We start from the raw sequence: 18,321 nt of genomic DNA, 5'->3' as shown, positions 1-18,321 counted from the left end.
TCCACGATACAATTGACTAGCAATAGCCTAGCCAAAAATCATATTGTCACATCATTATGCCTTTCTCACAACCTAGCCACTGACTTAGCCTAGTAATAGCCTAGCCAATGCCCTAGTCTATCAAATAAATCAACAAATACAATTAATTTATTTTAATTATTGGTATTGATCAAATATTAAAAAATGAAGTGCAAATGCAATGAGTTATAAATATAGAGTATAAATAAATAAATTAAAAAAAAACCCGGCTAGCCGATCACTTACCGCGCAATAGGTGGCCAGCGATCGAATAGCCGGTTAGTTCACGCCCAACCTCTGGGGCTTTGTTTTTTCGTGCATCGGTTAGCCTACCGCAGTAGTGGACTATGGCGCCGGCTAGTCCACTATTGTTGATGCTCTTAGTGCAAGTGCACTCGTACTCAACACCCTTGGGCATGACTGAACAATAATATCAGGTATTCACATGAACACGTGTATGAGCAGGCTAAGAAGTCAATGATCGTTGGTCAATCATAGCACGACACTTGTATTTTTTAAATTAAGAATAATTTTAATTAAAAAATTGGAATAACCCAACGATTGGTTTTTTTATTTAATCTTAATTCTAAAATTTTCATATATAAATACCTTACTTTCCATTAAATTAGCTTAATATATTCAATTATATTTATTTCTGTATTCATTAATATATGCAGTTACATTTTTTTCATGTACCTTATCTTCTTAAATCTTATAGTACTACTCTCATCTTTTTTTTAACACACAAAAAAATCAATTTGAAACAAAAATCCATCTATACAAAACATAAAAGTAAGTATTTTACTTTAGTTAATACTACTCCACCATATCAATAAATATTTTTAGGATAATTATATCATTTATAATAAACAAGTTTAAAGAAAAAACAATTTGAAGCCGCGCATTCCAGTCAGCCGCCGCCGCCATTCGCCGATTGACCTGCCTCCTCTCTCTATCTCATCACGCAGAGGTACCAAATCCCGATCACCTTTTTTTCTGGTTGCTCTCTTGGTCAAACAGAATTGTGAAATTGCCGGAATTTTTCCAATTTGTATGCTTTTACTAGATAGATGAAATTGAGTGGTGATTCTTCAAAAATATGCTGAAGGCAATTGAAGCGAATGCTCCCAGACAGAGTCACTCATTTTGGTGCTATTTTAAACGGGTAGATTTTTTATTTGAGTTAACTTCGGTATTGATATGTGCAGCCCTGCAATACATGATTCGGAGTTAAAGCTGAAATTTTTATTTTGATCCGCCCGAAAGTGAAAAAACATTAGATGTTGATGTCAAGACCCTTCGAGAAGTGCTGTTGAACCTAACTTATCCTATCTCTGTGAGCTGCTGGAGTATCCAGCTTGTTGAATGCTATGTCTACTTCAATTAGTCAGGTACAACTATTTCATATCTTAAACTGCAAGGATGGATGATCATCTACTGGTTCTATGTGTCTTTTGTTTATTGATGTATATTGGTTGGTAGTTCCTGTATCCTGTTTATAATGCAATAAAGTATGGCATATATGTTTCGATGATAGATGTCATGTGAAGAAATACTTCGTTTTTCCCTGTTACAGTGGATATTTGGAATAAGGAGATTTGATTTCAATGTTTGTTTCTTAAACATAATTATAATGATCTGTACTTCGAATGTGCAAGAAACATTTGGGACCAATACTTCCAATATACTCAGACTTCATTGAGTAAAACAGAACACTATTTAGGAAAAAGCAATTTCACGAAAAAGCTTTTCAATCTTTAGATGAGTCTGAGATGCATGTTTAAGATGCGGATTGGGCAATCCGTCCTCTGAATTTGGTCTTTGAAACAGCAAAGTGCAATTTTTTTTGGTTAATCTACTGTTTTTATATGAAAAATTGAAATTTTATGTAAATCTATTAAGCACTACATATCTGGAACTAGAATAAAATGAACACTATATACATCATTTTGATATTATTTGTAAACTTGGTAAATGGAGTATCAATTTTTTCTTGCTTGTTGAGTTTGATGGAGTTTCTTTGTCTCTTTTCCACAGTTTTCTGTCATGCTTTCTCTACATATTTTGGTTTCTTGAAAATAATTTTCTTTTGTGTTCGTCATCTTTATCTGTTTTGTTTATGAGTTAGATTGTTCTTGAGTACTCTTCCTAGTTGATTATATCTTAGTTTCTTACTGATGATATTGGTGATTTGTCATTGCAGACATGCATGAGTGAAGGCAGGGGCTATTATTTTCCTCCATGCCACATTTTGGATATTTCTGGTGTTTCGGTTTTAGTTGATTGCCCTATGGACCTTTCATCTTTAACAATCTTTTCTCCTCTCCCAGTGGATTCTCATGATATAAACATTGACAACATCTCTTTTTCAAGTGCGGACTCTAATGAAGAGAATAGGGGGAATGGTTTAGTTTATGCTGAGCCGCGTTATAGAACTGTCACGAAGTTACATTCTTGGAATATTTCATTTATTGATGTAGTTTTAATAACCAGTCCAATTGGAATGTTGGGTCTACCGTTTCTCACTCGAAAGAAAGGTTTTACAGCTAAGGTAAATGAGTTTATGTTTTAAGTGGGCCATTTCAATCATTTTCGCTTCCAACTGAAATGGTATGTATATGACAACCTTTTATAATATTTGGTGGTTCAGGTGTATGCAACTAAGGCTGCCTCTAGAATTGGGCAATTAATGATGGAAGATCTTGTCTATATGCATAAGGAATTTAGACAGTTCTATGGACCCGAGTCTGATGAGCCTATCTGGATGAAGTGGGACAGACTTGAAATGCTACCATTGGAGATGAAGAAAATAGTTTTTGGTGCAGATGAGACTGACTTTGGTTGTTGGATGCCTTTATTTAGGTAATAGTGCAAACTATACTCCGTTTGATATCTATTGTAGCTAGAGCAAGAGAAACTCATTCAATTGATATCTTTAAATTATTAACTAGTTCAAAGAACTACTAGTTTGTTGGAAACCAAACTGTTATACGAGTGCAGGTGATGTTTGATGGTCTAGAATGTGACATGGAAGATACAGATAAATGGTGCTATAAATTTAAGTACCTATGCATCTGGTCAGATGATCATGACAAGTTTTAGCTGTACTTTTGATCCAACTACTAGTTAGTCTTTTAACTTTTTTGGATTGTATTGTGTTGTGCTTATATCCATCAACATCTTCAAACATCAGGATTTTTTAAAATTAACTAGAAATTAAAGAACTAAAAGATAGGAAATTAATTATTTTCCATATAATGATATTAAAAAAATAGTAACATTCTCTCACGCCATTTATTTTTTTCATTATGGAAATTAGAAGTCTGAAACATCTGGGGAACGTGTTTCCTGCGTATTCCTTTTCTCCCCTATACCTACACATATTTTGATCCTTAATGAAACGTGCTTCTCAGTGCAGCTGATGTGAAGGCTTGCATGCTGAAGGTCGAGTCTCTTAATTATGCAGAGGAAATTTGCTACAATGGCATACTGATTGTAAAACCATTAGCTTCTGGTTTAGAAATAGGCTCGTGCAATTGGAGAATAAATGGTCCTCGAGGAAGCATTGCATATATATCAAGTTCTGTTTTCAGATCTGCTATACCAAAGAATTTTGATTACGATGCCCTTCAGGCTAGTGATGTGGTTGTATATTCAGATTTCTTTTCCCTCAATGCTTTAGAGCAAGTTGGCAATGACGAGGATTTCTCTGGACTAGCTAACTACTTCTCAAATTCAAGGTGGGCATGCTTTCAATTCCTGTAGAGTTTGGATTGGATGCTTATTAATCCTTTCTTTTACAATTGGTCCAATGGTCCCACCTACTTTCATGTGACTCGTTCAGGAGTTTCCTGTATATATATGTCATATTTCTTACTGCATTAGTTAAACTGATTGAATCTTAAAAATTAATGCAGTAGTGCTGATGTTAATTCAGAGGCAAGATCTGCTCTCCTTAGCACTGATGACTATTTAGAGGAAATTGACAAGTTAGATTTCATATGCTCCTGTTCCATGGACTCTATCAAAGCTGGGGGTTCGATTCTAATTCCTACTGGGCGTCTTGGGATCATTTTGCAGCTGTTGGAGCGTTTCGAACTTCACTTAACTTCAGAGAATATGAAGGTACATTTATGACTATGTGGTAAATATCAATATACGAGATACTTTTTGAACATGTAATGCACAAATAATTATTTGTGTTTTTGAGCTTAAAACGTGACTTATTAACTTGATTCTAGTTTCAAAAGGTTATCATTTTGATGGCTTCTTTTTTTGTCGTAAATTACTACTGCAATTCAATATCTGGTCGTGCAGCCTCTTCTATACCTAACATGATTTTATGCAAAATGCCAGTTGCTTATTAGATTTGTAATGCAGAGCTAATGGATTACAGATCTGATTGATCTTTTTTGTTAGTTACCTTTCATTGTTACTCCAATGATGTAGTTGAAAACCAAAGTTCTGTGATGTAGGTTCCCATTTTCGTCATTTCTTCTGTTGCAGAACAGCTTATGATATTTACAAGTATCATTCCAGAATGGTTAGGCGAGCAATGCGAAGATCGCGTATGTTAAATTTAAGATATCACCTAGATATGTAACTTAGAGGCTTTACTTGAAAGCAAGCTGATATAAGATCCTCTACTGCAGTTCTACTCTGAAAAACCCTCTTTGTTCACTCATACGGAGATGCTGAAAGATGGAAGGCTTCACTTGTTTCCTGCCATTCATTCAGATGAACTATTGTAAGAAACTTGAATCCTTTTGCACGGAATAATTCTTTCACTATTGTAAGAAACCTGAATATTGTGGAAACTTGCATAATTGCATTTAAGAACTATTATTTGATGTAGTAATTTTTTCATATCACAGTATTTTATAAGTGATCCTTATTCTGATAAATCCTCTACCCGTATTGGGTTGTACAATTTCTCTAAAATGTTGGTTGGGAAATCATGAGCATGTTAGAATATAGAGATTTCAAGGTCGGCTGATAGGTTTATTGCATTATTAGGCTCTTTCAGAAGTAGGCTGATTACTGATATTCTGTGGGATAGAAATATTTGGCAGGAACCTTGCATTGTATTTTGTCCGCACTGGAGTCTTCGACTTGGACCGGTCACCCACTTGCTGCGCCGATGGCGTGGGGATCAAAATTCACTACTTGTCATTGAGGTGCTGCCATGATAATTATCTCTCTTTCTGGCTCCTACATTTTGTATTTCTTCTGCAAATTAATTCAGTTGAGCTCTTCGATAATGACATTATAACATTAATTTTTTATCATGCTTCACTAAGTGTCCTTGTGTTTCATTACCGTACAGGAAGGAGTTGATGCCAATTTGATTCTCTTACCTTTCAAGCCCATCGCAATGAAAGTCGTCCAATGTTCGTTCCTTTCTGGAATGCAGTAAGTGGTGCTTCGCTCATCTTTTGAGCTGCATATGTTGAGCTGGCCTAGTCGGCGTGGTGCTTTTTGTTTGTGTATTGTGAATACGTAGTTTGACTCGTGTTGTTTGCATAATAACTAGACTAGTTATTTCGGTGTGGAGACTTCTCATTTTCTCCGATTTTTCAGGCTGCAGAAATCTCTCCTTTTGCTGAAGATATTACAACCTAAGCATGTTCTGGTGAGTATACTCCTCAAACATAAGCTTTATCTTGTCCTTTCATTTAAAGATTAAATCCGATTTCTACCTCGAGCAGTTTCCCGAGATATTCAGGCGGTGTGTTGACACTCTCGCTGCCTCATTTTCATCGAGCTTCTATAACGAAAATGAAATGCTGCACATCCCCTACACGGAGGATAACTCGTGTTTGCACATCGACATGGATTTGGCCAGACAGATCAAGTATACAAAATTGGAAGAACAGAATGTGGATATTTCAAGGCTGAAGGGAAAGCTGATGGTGAAGCATGGACGATATAAGCTGTGCGTTGAGCACGAACACCCCTAGACGAGGCCAGTGCAGCATTATGAAAAAAACGAGTTAGATTCTCCTGTGTTGGAACTGCAGAAGATGGGTATGGATCTCACAATGCTCCTGTGATACGAGTGTCGAGGCCTAGCACGGCTGTTGTGGAAATCACAGAAACGCAGACATTGATCAGAGCTGCAGACGAAGAGGTAGCTTCGTTGATTTCTCAAGCTGCACGTAGCAACTTGCACTGCCTTTGATCTAGCAGCATTGTTAGTAGTGTTTGTTTGTAACATAAAGTGAAAAATATTGTAACTTTGTAATGGTGTTTTGAGTTGATAATATATTCCAGTATTGTTCTAATTCTGGTATGGAACATTTGCCACAAGATTGAAGCTTCTGTATAATCATATTTCGGTTTTGTTGCTTGACTTGGATGATTAACTCTATTGAAATACTACTAATGCATGTATATATAAAACAAATGGATAATAATTGTATAAATTACTATATAAAATTTGGTCAAATTCTGATAGTTTTTTAGTATGGAATAATAAAAACAGAACAATTGTGAATTGCATTTGGTGATGCTTAAATCACGTATGCCATAATTGAGGAAGACTTCATAATGTAATATTCCGACAAACATAATTTGATCAAACTTTGTGATTTGGAAAAAATTTTAAATAAAAAATAAATACTTGTGAACAGTGTAGATACCAATTGAAATTTGAAAATATTTTCTACAGTAATTTTTATTTTCTAATTTATAGCTCTCGTTTTACGTAGATTAGCAGATGAAAGAAGCGCAATGCAGTTATGCAGCTATTTTCCCCGTGAAAGAATTGATATTTTATTTATAATGAATGAGGATCAAATTAATTGTTAGGGAATTTAAACAAAACGTAAGCAAATCGGATGTCCTGAAAGGCGTGAAACACTTTCAGATCAAATCAATTTGACGGTTCTACTAATATTTGATCGGGTACAATTCAGGTTTTGAAGATATTCGTATGTAGATCATGTACTACTTCTTTGAACCCAGAAATTGATCATAAGAATAGGCTGAAAACGAAGAGTCGCGTCTCTTTGTTTCATAACTTTTTTAAACAGTTTTTTTGCGGGAATAGCCCTTATAACAGCTCGACCCCAGCCAGGGGCTCTGCCCCTTGGACCCTGCTACTCGGGGGCGCTGCCCCCAAACCCCCGTCTAATCATAACGAATCCAAATAAGTGTACAGTCCGTACTTCCAACTTATTTGTTGCGAACGTTGGAACATATCTTTATGTTTAACTAGAAAGCCGATTGCATGCTTCTTATCTTGGTCGGGCGTTCCTATGAGTAGAGTCACAAGAAAGCTTTGGCTAACTTTGTTTTATTTCACCTCGTAGTCTATATGGAGTGTTTGAAAGAAAATGATGTTCCAAATATTTGAATCTAGATGAGAGCTCAAGAAGAAAAGACCTACTATGTGATTAAATAATTTGCTTCTTGGATAGGAATTTGGTTCCCAAACTATAGCTTAAAGAGCACAATGAATGAAGAATATAGTGACAAGTGATGGGCCCAACATAACATAATTTGTTATGGATTTTGCTATGTTTTGATGCTAGAGGTTTGGCTCACCATTTTGATGATCATTGATTTGAGTGATTTCTCTTTATAAAAAAATCAAAATTAGAACTATTAAAGGTTTGGACTATGTTGGTAATACCTACAATGTTCCAAACTATCGATAATATTAATCAAATGTCCGAACTAGTCTTAAACAAAATGAATATCCTTCACAAAAAATATCCCGAGCAAAGTGGGTTAGCCCAATTCATTGAAACTCGAAATTTGTGATTTAATATTTACGTTTACAACTAAAAAGAATTTAACAAAATTAATAATTTAAATAATAATCATCTCTCTTAAAAATGTCACTAGTCAACAATCTCAGTGAACGAGCTTCAAAACCACATTAATAACTCTACAATAAATACACATTATTCATTGTTAATTTATTATTGCGTTTGCTAAATTTCTTTACGATAAAGATTACCGCCAAAATTCGAAAATTTTCAACGACGACTAAATTCAGAACGCGCGTATTCAATCTACGCTGTCCATTCCAAAATCTCATCAACCGTCTACAATCTTTATCCGCGTCAAGCACAATCCACCAATCACACCTCGCCCCTCTTCCGCTATATAGCAATTCCTCGAGCATTCACAGCAACACCAATCCCTCTCTTCACTCGCAAACAACCATCCAAATCCCCAATCCCTATCTTCAAAATGGCACCAAAGGCAGAGAAGAAGCCAGCGGAGAAGAAGCCCGCCGCCGAGAAGGCTCCCGCGGCAGAGAAGGCTCCGGCGGAGAAGAAGCCGAAGGCTGGGAAGAAGCTGCCCAAGGACGCCGGCGCCGCGGACAAGAAGAAGAAGAGGAGCAAGAAGAGCGTGGAGACCTACAAGATCTACATCTTCAAGGTGCTGAAGCAGGTCCACCCCGACATCGGGATCTCCAGCAAGGCCATGGGCATCATGAACAGCTTCATCAACGACATCTTCGAGAAGATGGCGCAGGAGTCGTCGCGGCTGGCGCGCTACAACAAGAAACCGACGATTACCTCGCGCGAGATCCAGACTGCGGTGAGGCTGGTGCTTCCCGGTGAGCTGGCGAAGCACGCCGTCTCTGAAGGGACGAAGGCGGTTACCAAATTCACTAGCTCTTGAATTGATTGATTTGTTAGGGTTTGTTTTTGTGCTTGTTAGATTTGGGATTGAATTAAGGTGTTTGTAAAGAATGCTGAATCTGTTTAATTGAAAAAACTCAATTAGGGTTTCAAATTGTGTTTTTTTCTCTCTTAATTTTCAAACTTCAGCTTTTTCATGGACTTGTTTAGAATTAGATCCTCGAGTTTTATTGTAAAATGAGAGTACATTAAATTAATATTGCAAACAAACAAGTTCGTAGATGTTTTGCAAGCTTATTAGTATCATAATTTGACAATACATGTCTTAATAAAAATGTGATAGAATATTAGTAGAATTTGATACAAACTAATTGTGGACTAGAACCCTAGGACTAGAGGTATCTAGTTGAAAAATGAAATATAATCATAGGTACTAGTAGTATTAATATATGCACATTTTCACATATTCAAATTTTATTAATAATAATATGTTTAATTTACTGTTTTACCTTGCCGCAAACTCTTTTTTTCAAAGCACTATCATAACCTTTCAATTTATTGCTATGTATTTGTGGTGGCATGTTTAAATTATTTCGGTGTTTTAAACAAAATCAGATGCAGAGAACGGAATTGGGGCTTTCCAATTGAAAAAAACCGATGTGAAAAATGATACTCCCTCGATCATACAACATGAGTCATATTCTGAGTAGGCATGGATTTTAAAAAATACTCTCCGTCTCATGTTACTTGCACTGTTCAATTTCAGCCCGTCACAAACTACTTACACTATTTCTAGTTGAAGTTATAATTAATGCATTTAATTACTCCATCCATTCTAATTTAAGAGGAAGATTTAGTTATGACACGAGTTTTAAGAAATTAGTGGAGTGTGTAATAATTAAAGTGAGACCCTTTTGACTTTTTGTATGTTTAGAATTTTATTTTGTTTTATTTTTATGAAAGTAATGACATTTGAGTGTAAATTTGATGAATAATGAGGTTAAATTTTATGTCCAACTATGGTATATTCTAAATGTGGCTCTTAAACTGGGACGAACTTAAATGACAAAATGTGACTCTTAAACTGAGACGGAGGGAGTAATATGTTAGATTAAGTTAAGAGCTCCTTTGTTAAGTGATGTCTCGCTACACTTCAGATTCTAATTTAATTACACTAAAAAATCAATCTCAAATTTTGTAACATTTTTCCATTTTCGTCCATCTCACAAAATTTGTCACATTTCACTTTTTACCATTTTTGGTGGTGGTATTCTACTAACTTATTTCAACTCATATTTTATTATAAAACTAATATATAAAAGTATGACATACTCTCCACGAACTTTTCAATTCATTTTTCATTGCATACGATCAATGTGTAACAAAATTTAAGAGATGAGGGAGTAATTGATTGGAAAAGTTAGCGGAATATGAAGTCCACTTTTTATATTGATTTTATAATAGAATATGAGTAAAGTAAGTTCGTGGAATGTGAGAACCTACTTACCATTTATAGTAAAAGTAAAATGTAACTTTTATTATGGGAAGGAACGAAAGGACAAAATGTGATTTTTATTGTAGAACGCATGGAGTACAATAGTTCAACAAAGAAGAAGAATGGAAAGCGTCAGTGCCAAATGGAAAGGAAATCATTATTTTCAAATTTCAATAGATATGAAGTGACGGTAAATTTCTGGAGAGACAGTCAATAGAGATTTACAAGCAACTGTGCAATATTTTCTTTTGACGAGAAGGAGAAGATGAGAAAAGAAGAATAATCGAGTTTAGGATGTTGTAGAATTGATTTAAAATTATTATAGATTTAGATGCAAATTTAGCAAGCAAAAATAATAATAATAATAACAAGATTATTTTTCATGCTTATAAAATGATAATGATCTTGTATTCTTAAACCTGTGGATTACTTACGCATTCTCCACGAGTCGAATTCTCTAATTCAACCTTATATCTTCTTAACTTAGTTACCGAATGTTATTATATAATGACTCTTGGACAAAAAAGCTTTCACTAAAATTGAGAGGGAAAAATATAGAGAGGGCTAAATTTTTTAAATAGACAAACTTAGAATTTGTAGTGCATTTAAGCTCATAATTAAAATAGAAAAACTCAAATAAACCTAGGACCTCTGGTAATCTAGTTAGTACATTTGTACTTGTATTGCCCCACTATTTATGTATTACTCCTACTTCGTAATAATTAAATAAGTTTTTTGTTCATATTTTATTGAATATATAATTAATTAATATTTATGTACTGTATTAGATAATGAATAGATTTAAATTGTGTTGTAAATTTTATAATAAATAAGCTTAATTAATGATAATTTTTATATTAGTTTGATTAATTGAACTTTTAACTAATATTGTGTCTTAGAAATAGTCTCTTCAACCAAACATCAATATAAAATTTAGTAATACTGATTTAGTCCAAGACAAGGCCCATCTTATCTTATCCTCTATTGAATCTCATTATTATTTTTTTATATTTCCAACCGAACACCACCAAAGAGGAGATAACGCAAGTGATTATGATTGAGGTCTTCAGCCTTTAAGGCATGTGTTCGGATCTTATTGCTTGTTCGACATTGGGACTGCCTTGTTAGCAGCAACTCCCTTTTTTTTCTTTTTATTTAATAAAAACAATATACCTTTAATTCATCTATTTGTAATTTACATTAAATACAATACTTAGTTGCAGATTAAAATTGTTATTAATAACAGTTATGACAACGCTATTGTCGGCTATTTCGACGTTGACGTTGCTTTTAACAAAAATCATTGTACATGTCTCTCACTTCTATTACCACCCTCTAATTATTTCACTCTCGTTATCCATCTATCTCGCATTTTATACTATCAATATCACAATTGCTTCTACAGATGCAAATACCGAAAAATACCTCACAAATTATTAACATTAGTTTGGGCCACATTGTCGAAATTCTGGTTTGCCATTAATTTTATGGGATTGTGATTTTGATCAGTCCGAGCATACCTTAAGGAACTTGTCACATGTAGCACTAATCTTTTGCAATGTGGTAAATGTTTTTGTATAATAATGAGTTGTTTCACACTTTTGACAAACTAGTATATAATCTAGTCTACATCAAGTAATTGAAATGTTATATATCAATTCTCCACTTAAACCTCAAAAAATAATACTTCATATTATCAAGTTTTCGGCTTATTGCAAAAACACCACAACTTTATATCAAAAGTACAAATTAGACAACGGGTGAGCAAAATATTCAAAATCCGAAAATTAGATCTTAACCAACCTAAACCGAAATTTTGAATTTAGTTCACACTTTTCGGATTTCAGTTTGATCAGATCAAATTTTATATAATTTCAGATGTTAAGATCAGATTGGATATTTTAAAATCCAAAGTAATTCGAATATATTTATATCAGTAATAAAAATAAATTGTAATCATAAACCTAACAAATATAAAACCTTTGCGTTGAACAATTCTTATGGTATATGGTAGTATAAGATTTTCGAATTTTAGTACTGGGTTTTCAAAATTTTGGTATCGGATTTTTAATTCTTTTAAAAATACTCTGTATATAATTTCAGAATTTTTTGATCAGATCAGATTTCATAGTTCGTATTTTGAATTTTCAGTTTCTTCAGATAAGCGATGAAATCATTATCCAATCCTTTTATATAAAAGGAAAAATAAATTACAATCCATTTACTAATACAGAAAAAGAAGGAAAAAAATGTTTGTATCAGTTTTATGGATTCAAAGCCCATGAAATGGAATAAAGCAGGCTTAGTTACAATAAATGGCCCAAATTGTAAATCTAAATCAACAAAGGCCATTTGCAATAAAAAAAAATCGCAACACGTTTATTCAACTCTCGCTTCTCTCTCTCTAGATTTCGATAGCTCTGACCATAAACTCTGCATTTTCTCTCTCTACATATACATAACTATACTCGATTGCATCCTGTTGTTCAGGCATTCGTGGCAATGGAAGGTGATAAAGCTGCATACGTTGAGGTATCGCCCGAGGTTCAGCAGAATCAATCGTCGCCGCGCAAATCATCGCCTCCTCCGCCAGGTTTCTCCTTCCTCTACGTATTATATGTATTAATTTCATTTTCTACATGCACATTTGCGGTGATAATTTGATTTATGTTCATTTCCGGAAGATCTGTTTGCTACGGATCTGTTTTAATGGGTGAAATTTTGGATTACTTGTGGAATTTATGTTTCCTTCAGCTCGTTTGTTGTTTAGTAGCTGGAATTGCGGTGAGATGAGGTTTGATGTCATTATTGTGGATTAAATCGGTTGTAATTTGTCGGTTTGAAACCATTGGAGCTGACATTGGCAGTGTTTTAATTTTGTTTGTGATTATTGATTTTGTTCGTGTGCGACGTTGGATGTTGAGATTGGATTATGATTTGTTGCTATTCGTGGAGCTGAACTGCGAGACAGCCTTATCTGCGACAGTCTTTATTTTGGAGATTTTTTGTGAAGTTTTGTGGTCTCAATCAATTGAGCTGGGATATGTCGTATTAGCAGGAATAAAATATCTGTAGAAAAAGTATGAAGAGGATTCATATGATCCGAGAGAAAAGGGAATCAATCTTATTGATTGAGAATTCAAAAGATACAAGGCAGCAATCTACTCTATTTATACAAAGTCTTCAGCTAAGAAAGGAAACAAAAATATCTGTAACTAACTTCTAACTAACAAACTGACTAACTCACTTCTTAACTAACTTCTCCAAAATATCTAAGCTGACATGGCAATTACATCTTGCATGAGAAGTGAGCTGTGGAGCTTTCACGTAGCAGACTCCAGTCTTGTGTGGATGAGGAAGTTTCCATGTTGATTCCATGGTGTGAATGAGAGAAACTTCACATTTGATTCCACCATCTTTCACAATATCTCAAATTGGATTGCTGTATTCGGATGCCTCAATAATGTCTTGTTTCTGAAAATGGCAATGTTGCTTTAAAAAGTTTCTTACTTGAAATGAGGATGTCTCCAATTCTCCAAAAACTAATTTCGTGAGAAAAACTGTAGTGTAAAGCCTCTAAAAATATTGTGATCTCAACCTTCGTCTGATTAGTGTGGATCGAAGGAATTAATTCATTTAAAGCTTCAAAATTTTATTGGATAAGTGTTTCCCAATTATTTTGATGTATGAACAGTTATATAGTGTTCTGAGGTGTTTCCTTATCATTTTGATGTATGAATTCACAGACATAAGTTTACTCTTCTTTATTTGTTTTCTTTTTTGGTAATGGACAGATAGCGAAGAGAAGACCACTCATGTTAGGTTCCTCTTATCAAATGCTGAAGCTGGCTCTGTAATTGGAAAAGGTGGTTCAACAATTAATGATATTCAGTCACAATCTGGAGCACGCATCCAGTTGTCGCGCAACTATGAGTACTTTCCTGGCACATCTGATAGGGTTGTCATGGTATCTGGAAGAGTTGACGACATATTAAAAGCACTTGATCTCATTATGTCTAAACTACTGGATGAGGTGAGGACAATTTTTAAATGTTTTTGGAGAGGACCATTTGGATAGATGACTTTTGACTAAGTGGATATATTTTCTTCTTTGATTAGTTTTATGTAGAAGATGGTGGTCAGGTTGATCCTGAGTCGAAAATTAGACTGGTTGTGCCCAATAGCTCTTGTGGTGGAATAATTGGAAAAGGTGGAGCTATTATAAGGTCAGCATGTTAGTTTGATTTCCTTGTTAAGCCATACATTTCCAGATTTATGTTAAGTAAGTATGTAAATAAAAAGATGCAAATGCATGTGAAATCATTAATATGTTCCTTTGGATGCATGTCTAAAATTGTATATTTATAATCTTTCCTGCCCACAGAAGAATCTTGTACACATTTAATTATGCCACAAGAGAAGTGACTATTCCTTTTCTATCCGTCACTGTACTTTAAATGAACAGAATTACCTATCAATGCTCACTTGGTATTTATCTTTTAGACTTAGTGCAAGACTTTCTCAATTTTACCTGTATTTGACTAGAAATTTCAATTATTGAGATCCTACTAAAAATGTGAAGTGCTTGCTATTTGAGTTGTCTTTGGAGGTCTTTGGATAAGCTGTTATGTAATCAGAGAGACATGAGTAGCTTATGCGGGTAGATGTAATATATGTTTGGATTGAAACTAACTAATTGTTGAAACAGGTCACTGATTGAAGACTCCAGAGCTAGCATTAAAATATCTCCCCAGGACAACTTTTACCCTGGCTTGCATGATAGATTAGTGACTGTTGGTGGTGCCCCAGAAGAACAAATGCGAGCTATTGATCTTATCCTACAGAAATTGGTAGAGGATCAACATTACCTGCAGTCTGCCAATGCTCCATTTCCATATGCTGGTATTGTTCTCTTAAAACATATACTCGTTGACTTTTGTTTTCCATTGCAATGATATCTGTACATATTGTCTTCTATAGTCTGTACTGTTGATGAAAGCAAAATCCTATAGCTGTGAGAATCAGATTCAAGTTTCTTGATGAATTATAACAATACATCCCTCTACTTGTCGGTTCTAATGACAAATGTCATATACTATATTTTGGCTAATATAAAAGCAAACTATACACTAACAGGTAAAATGTCCCATGACACTACATATTTTTCTCCAGAAAAAAAATGTAAAAACAATGAATCTGGAGCATTCCCTCGAATGAATGAAGAACTTCTTTAGTTAATCAATGCAGTTTCCTTTTTAGCTATGTCATCTCACTTAATTTTTAATAGTTTGACTATTATACAAATATTGCCCTTGTCTACAATGTGAAACCCAATAGTTCAATAAGTTGATGATCTTCAGTATCTAAGCCTTCCATTGTGGGAAAAACTAAATTTTTTGACTTATTATAGGATGCTCTTTTTTGCATCGATTTGGATTATTTTGAGTATATGTGCTGCTGGGTTGCAGCTGGATAACATTAGAGGTCACTTGTTTTGATGGTAAAAATGAGGGTGTTAGGTTGAGAATTCTTGAAGTTGGAGTATCAATGTTTGGGGGAATTATGTAATCATAAAAATCAATTTTTGTTTTAAAATTGTGAGATAGCATTGCTTGTGGATGTCAAATTATTTCATGAATGTCCCTGAGAAGTATGAACAATATTGAACATTTTTTTAAACATGGTTGACATTTTTGTATTGTAGATGGAATCTTGTGCGTAAAGTAGGGTAGTAGAATCACAAAAATTGTTTTCAAGTTCTCTAAACCAACAAATCTTGAAATTGAGAATAAGATGTGTTAACTCAAGCAAACAAGCTCTTGATGCATGCTTGCTTAAAATGCTTCAGAAAACTGTATGTATGTCAGGTTTTGTTTTGGAACAAAGAAACGAGAAGAAAACAAAGACAATAGAATAGTACTAACAGCCATTGCCAAGGTTTTGAGCTTCTAGCATGACGAGCATATGTTGCAAATGTCCTGAAAAAATACCTTCATGGGATGTGCCCTATTTGTTTATTCGATAGTTATTTGAAATCTAACAAAATGCATATGTACTTTTGGATTATGTTTATCATTGCTTGTAGCCTCCATTTCAGCGGTGGCATATAACGGGATGAACTATGGACCAAATGGTGCTGGAGGGAAGTATCAGAATAATAGGCTTCCGAACAAGGTTCGTGATCATATTTAATCAATTTGCTCAATCTCTTATTTTGTGTAATCTACTTTGTGCTGAATAGTTTGATTAAGTGGCTATGAACTTCTACTCCTACCGAAAAGGGTTTCTATCAAAAGGTTTCTCGTCATCCTTTCATATTATGTGAGAGTAAATGCAATGATATGTCATACTCTGCTGCAAGATCTTACAATAGAAACGTCCACTTTGTGCTATGTCCAGGTCATTATGAGTGTTTACGAAGATTAAGTGTGTTTGTGCAGATGCAGGAGGACAGAAGCAGTTCCGTAACTATTGGCATTCCAGACGAACATATCGGAATTGTCGTTGGCCGTGGCGGAAGGAATATTATGGAGTTGAGCCAGGTATGTAAAAGGTCTCAAATTTCATTTTGGCTCGTTCTTTGTACTTACGTGTCTTTTCTACTGCAGCTTAGTGGAGCCAGGATAAAGATATCAGAGAGAGGCGATTTCATGTCCGGGACATCAGATAGGTATGCTAACATAGCTTTCTAATACTACTCAGCTAATCAAAACACCACACCTACTCACCCTACTCTTCTTGCAGGAAAGTTACCATCACTGGGTCTCAAAGAGCTATTCACATGGCCGAGTCTATGATATCCCGGAAAGTTGCTTCCGTTACTGAGCAATAATGTGAGCACTGCTCGATTTCATGTCTGATTATGTTAAAGATACCTCGTTCTGGATCGTGTGGTATTTATTTTAGCGTTATCGAAAAAATAGAAAACTTGTTCGTTTGTTACGGTTTAGCAATGGAACTTGATTAAAGGGAGGGGATAATTACACATTTTACTTCAGGGAGCTTCACACACTATCTAAGTTGTTGGCATGAACTTCTTATTTTAGAAGAGGAAGGCAAATAGTAAAATATTTATTGAGGAAATACCAAATCTGGTTTGTGCTGTCTTTATACAGTTGTAATCTGTTATGGATAAACTTCATTACATGTTCTGAACTATGGAATCTGTGATAAAAATTTTGGCTTTTTCTTGTCTGTTGTTATTCTTTTCTATTTCCTTATAAACTTTTTTTTTTATGTTTGATTTTATCTGTCAAGCCGTCGTTTTGTTTGAACTGATTTTGGTTGTTGTATTCAGTATATTGGAACCAGAATGCGTCCATTACTAATGTTTTATTTTACCTTTATTTATTGTTCCACGTTGTTTTCACATATGGAGTACTAAATAAAGTTTTTTCAGTAAAATTTTTCGCAGATAATTCGTAAAAGAAAGTAGATTGTATTTTGGAATATACGAAAAGGAATATGTAAACAAGAACAAGTAATCAAGTTAATTTATTGATCTAGTTTTAATAGCTTCCAATTGTGATAAGCTTTAACTTACATAATCATAACTGATCTAATTTTATTAGAAGTAATTCAAAATGGATCCTTTCTTTCCCCGCACAATATGTTCTTTTTTCATTTTGGTTCATCCTAAAAAGGTTTATCCCCTTTCATTTTAGACAAGTTCCTCTTTTTTTGAGATTTGTCGCATGCCTCATTTTCTATTATCATACTCCAATCTCTTTTTTTTTATTCCTTAATCAATTTTTGCATTATAATCCTGTCATTAAATCCGTACTACCTCAATGTCCAGAGTAAAAATAATGATGTTTAAATTGTAAAAAACATGTTTTTATGGGTGAGACTGAGACGGAAATACTAATTTTTAATATCCGAATTGAAGTGTATCAATAAAAAGTTGGAAACAGTAAATGGCGTGTTAAACATTATAGGTAGACCAGCCCAAGGTTTACTGAACCGGTGGTTAAAACCAAAACCGTAACCGTCGGTTACGATTCCGAACCGAAACCGTGAGAATTTATCCGAACCGAAACCGTTGATTTTTGAACCGTGGTTCGGTTCAGGTTCAAAAATTTTCGAACCGAAACCGTGCCGGAACCGCCGGTTCCGGACGGTTTCAAACCGGAACCGCGAAAAACTGTGAAACCAAGCCGGAACCGCAAAAAACCGGCGGTTCGAAACCTTGAAAAACCGCCGATTCGG

At 34.6% G+C, this 18,321-nt stretch overlaps 3 protein-coding genes across 4 annotated transcripts; all 3 read left to right on the top strand.

Moving 5' to 3' along the window:
- The first annotated feature begins 867 nt into the window (after window positions 1-867).
- Window positions 868-6,302, top strand: LOC121781060 (integrator complex subunit 9-like). The gene is made up of 12 exons (XM_042178742.1): window positions 868-988; window positions 1,227-1,409; window positions 2,222-2,569; window positions 2,669-2,880; window positions 3,432-3,758; window positions 3,936-4,143; window positions 4,494-4,586; window positions 4,671-4,765; window positions 5,078-5,195; window positions 5,345-5,430; window positions 5,599-5,650; window positions 5,727-6,302. The coding sequence occupies exons 2-12, from the start codon at window positions 1,389-1,391 to the stop codon at window positions 5,976-5,978; spliced, it is 1,812 nt and encodes a 603-aa protein (XP_042034676.1). The 5' UTR covers window positions 868-988; window positions 1,227-1,388; the 3' UTR covers window positions 5,979-6,302.
- A 1,849-nt stretch (window positions 6,303-8,151) lies between these two features.
- Window positions 8,152-8,772, top strand: LOC121780792 (histone H2B.3-like). The gene has a single exon (XM_042178421.1). It carries the CDS (start codon window positions 8,221-8,223, stop codon window positions 8,656-8,658), a length of 438 nt encoding a protein of 145 aa, XP_042034355.1. The 5' UTR covers window positions 8,152-8,220; the 3' UTR covers window positions 8,659-8,772.
- Window positions 8,773-12,478: 3,706 nt separating this feature from the next.
- LOC121782236 (protein BTR1-like) lies at window positions 12,479-17,307 on the top strand. 2 transcript variants are annotated; one of them, XM_042179990.1, is made up of 8 exons: window positions 12,479-12,706; window positions 13,908-14,146; window positions 14,233-14,339; window positions 14,822-15,015; window positions 16,211-16,287; window positions 16,554-16,655; window positions 16,722-16,783; window positions 16,858-17,307. In XM_042179990.1, the coding sequence occupies exons 1-8, from the start codon at window positions 12,616-12,618 to the stop codon at window positions 16,943-16,945; spliced, it is 960 nt and encodes a 319-aa protein (XP_042035924.1). In that variant the 5' UTR covers window positions 12,479-12,615; the 3' UTR covers window positions 16,946-17,307. The 2 variants fall into 2 exon arrangements, with proteins under 2 accessions (XP_042035924.1, XP_042035923.1); XM_042179989.1 differs by having other exon boundaries at window positions 16,199-16,287.
- Window positions 17,308-18,321: the final 1,014 nt, after the last annotated feature.

Source organism: Salvia splendens, chromosome 20 (genome assembly GCF_004379255.2).
Source record: "Salvia splendens isolate huo1 chromosome 20, SspV2, whole genome shotgun sequence".
Lineage (NCBI taxonomy): Eukaryota > Viridiplantae > Streptophyta > Magnoliopsida > Lamiales > Lamiaceae > Salvia > Salvia splendens.
This window is presented reverse-complemented; position numbering and strand designations above follow the sequence as displayed.

Coding starts and splice junctions, on each gene's coding strand:
- LOC121781060 (XM_042178742.1), top strand. CDS start 1,389: ATGTCTACTTCAATTAGTCAG. Junction 2,881..3,431: donor TGTTGGATGCCTTTATTTAG/GTAATAGTGCAA, acceptor CGTGCTTCTCAG/TGCAGCTGATGTGAAGGCTT. Junction 4,766..5,077: donor ATTCATTCAGATGAACTATT/GTAAGAAACTTG, acceptor TCTGTGGGATAG/AAATATTTGGCAGGAACCTT.
- LOC121780792 (XM_042178421.1), top strand. CDS start 8,221: ATGGCACCAAAGGCAGAGAAGAAGCCAGCGGAGAAGAAGCCCGCCGCC.
- LOC121782236 (XM_042179989.1), top strand. CDS start 12,616: ATGGAAGGTGATAAAGCTGCATACGTTGAGGTATCGCCCGAGGTTCAG. Junction 16,288..16,553: donor ATAATAGGCTTCCGAACAAG/GTTCGTGATCAT, acceptor GTGTTTGTGCAG/ATGCAGGAGGACAGAAGCAG. Junction 16,656..16,721: donor ATATTATGGAGTTGAGCCAG/GTATGTAAAAGG, acceptor TTTCTACTGCAG/CTTAGTGGAGCCAGGATAAA.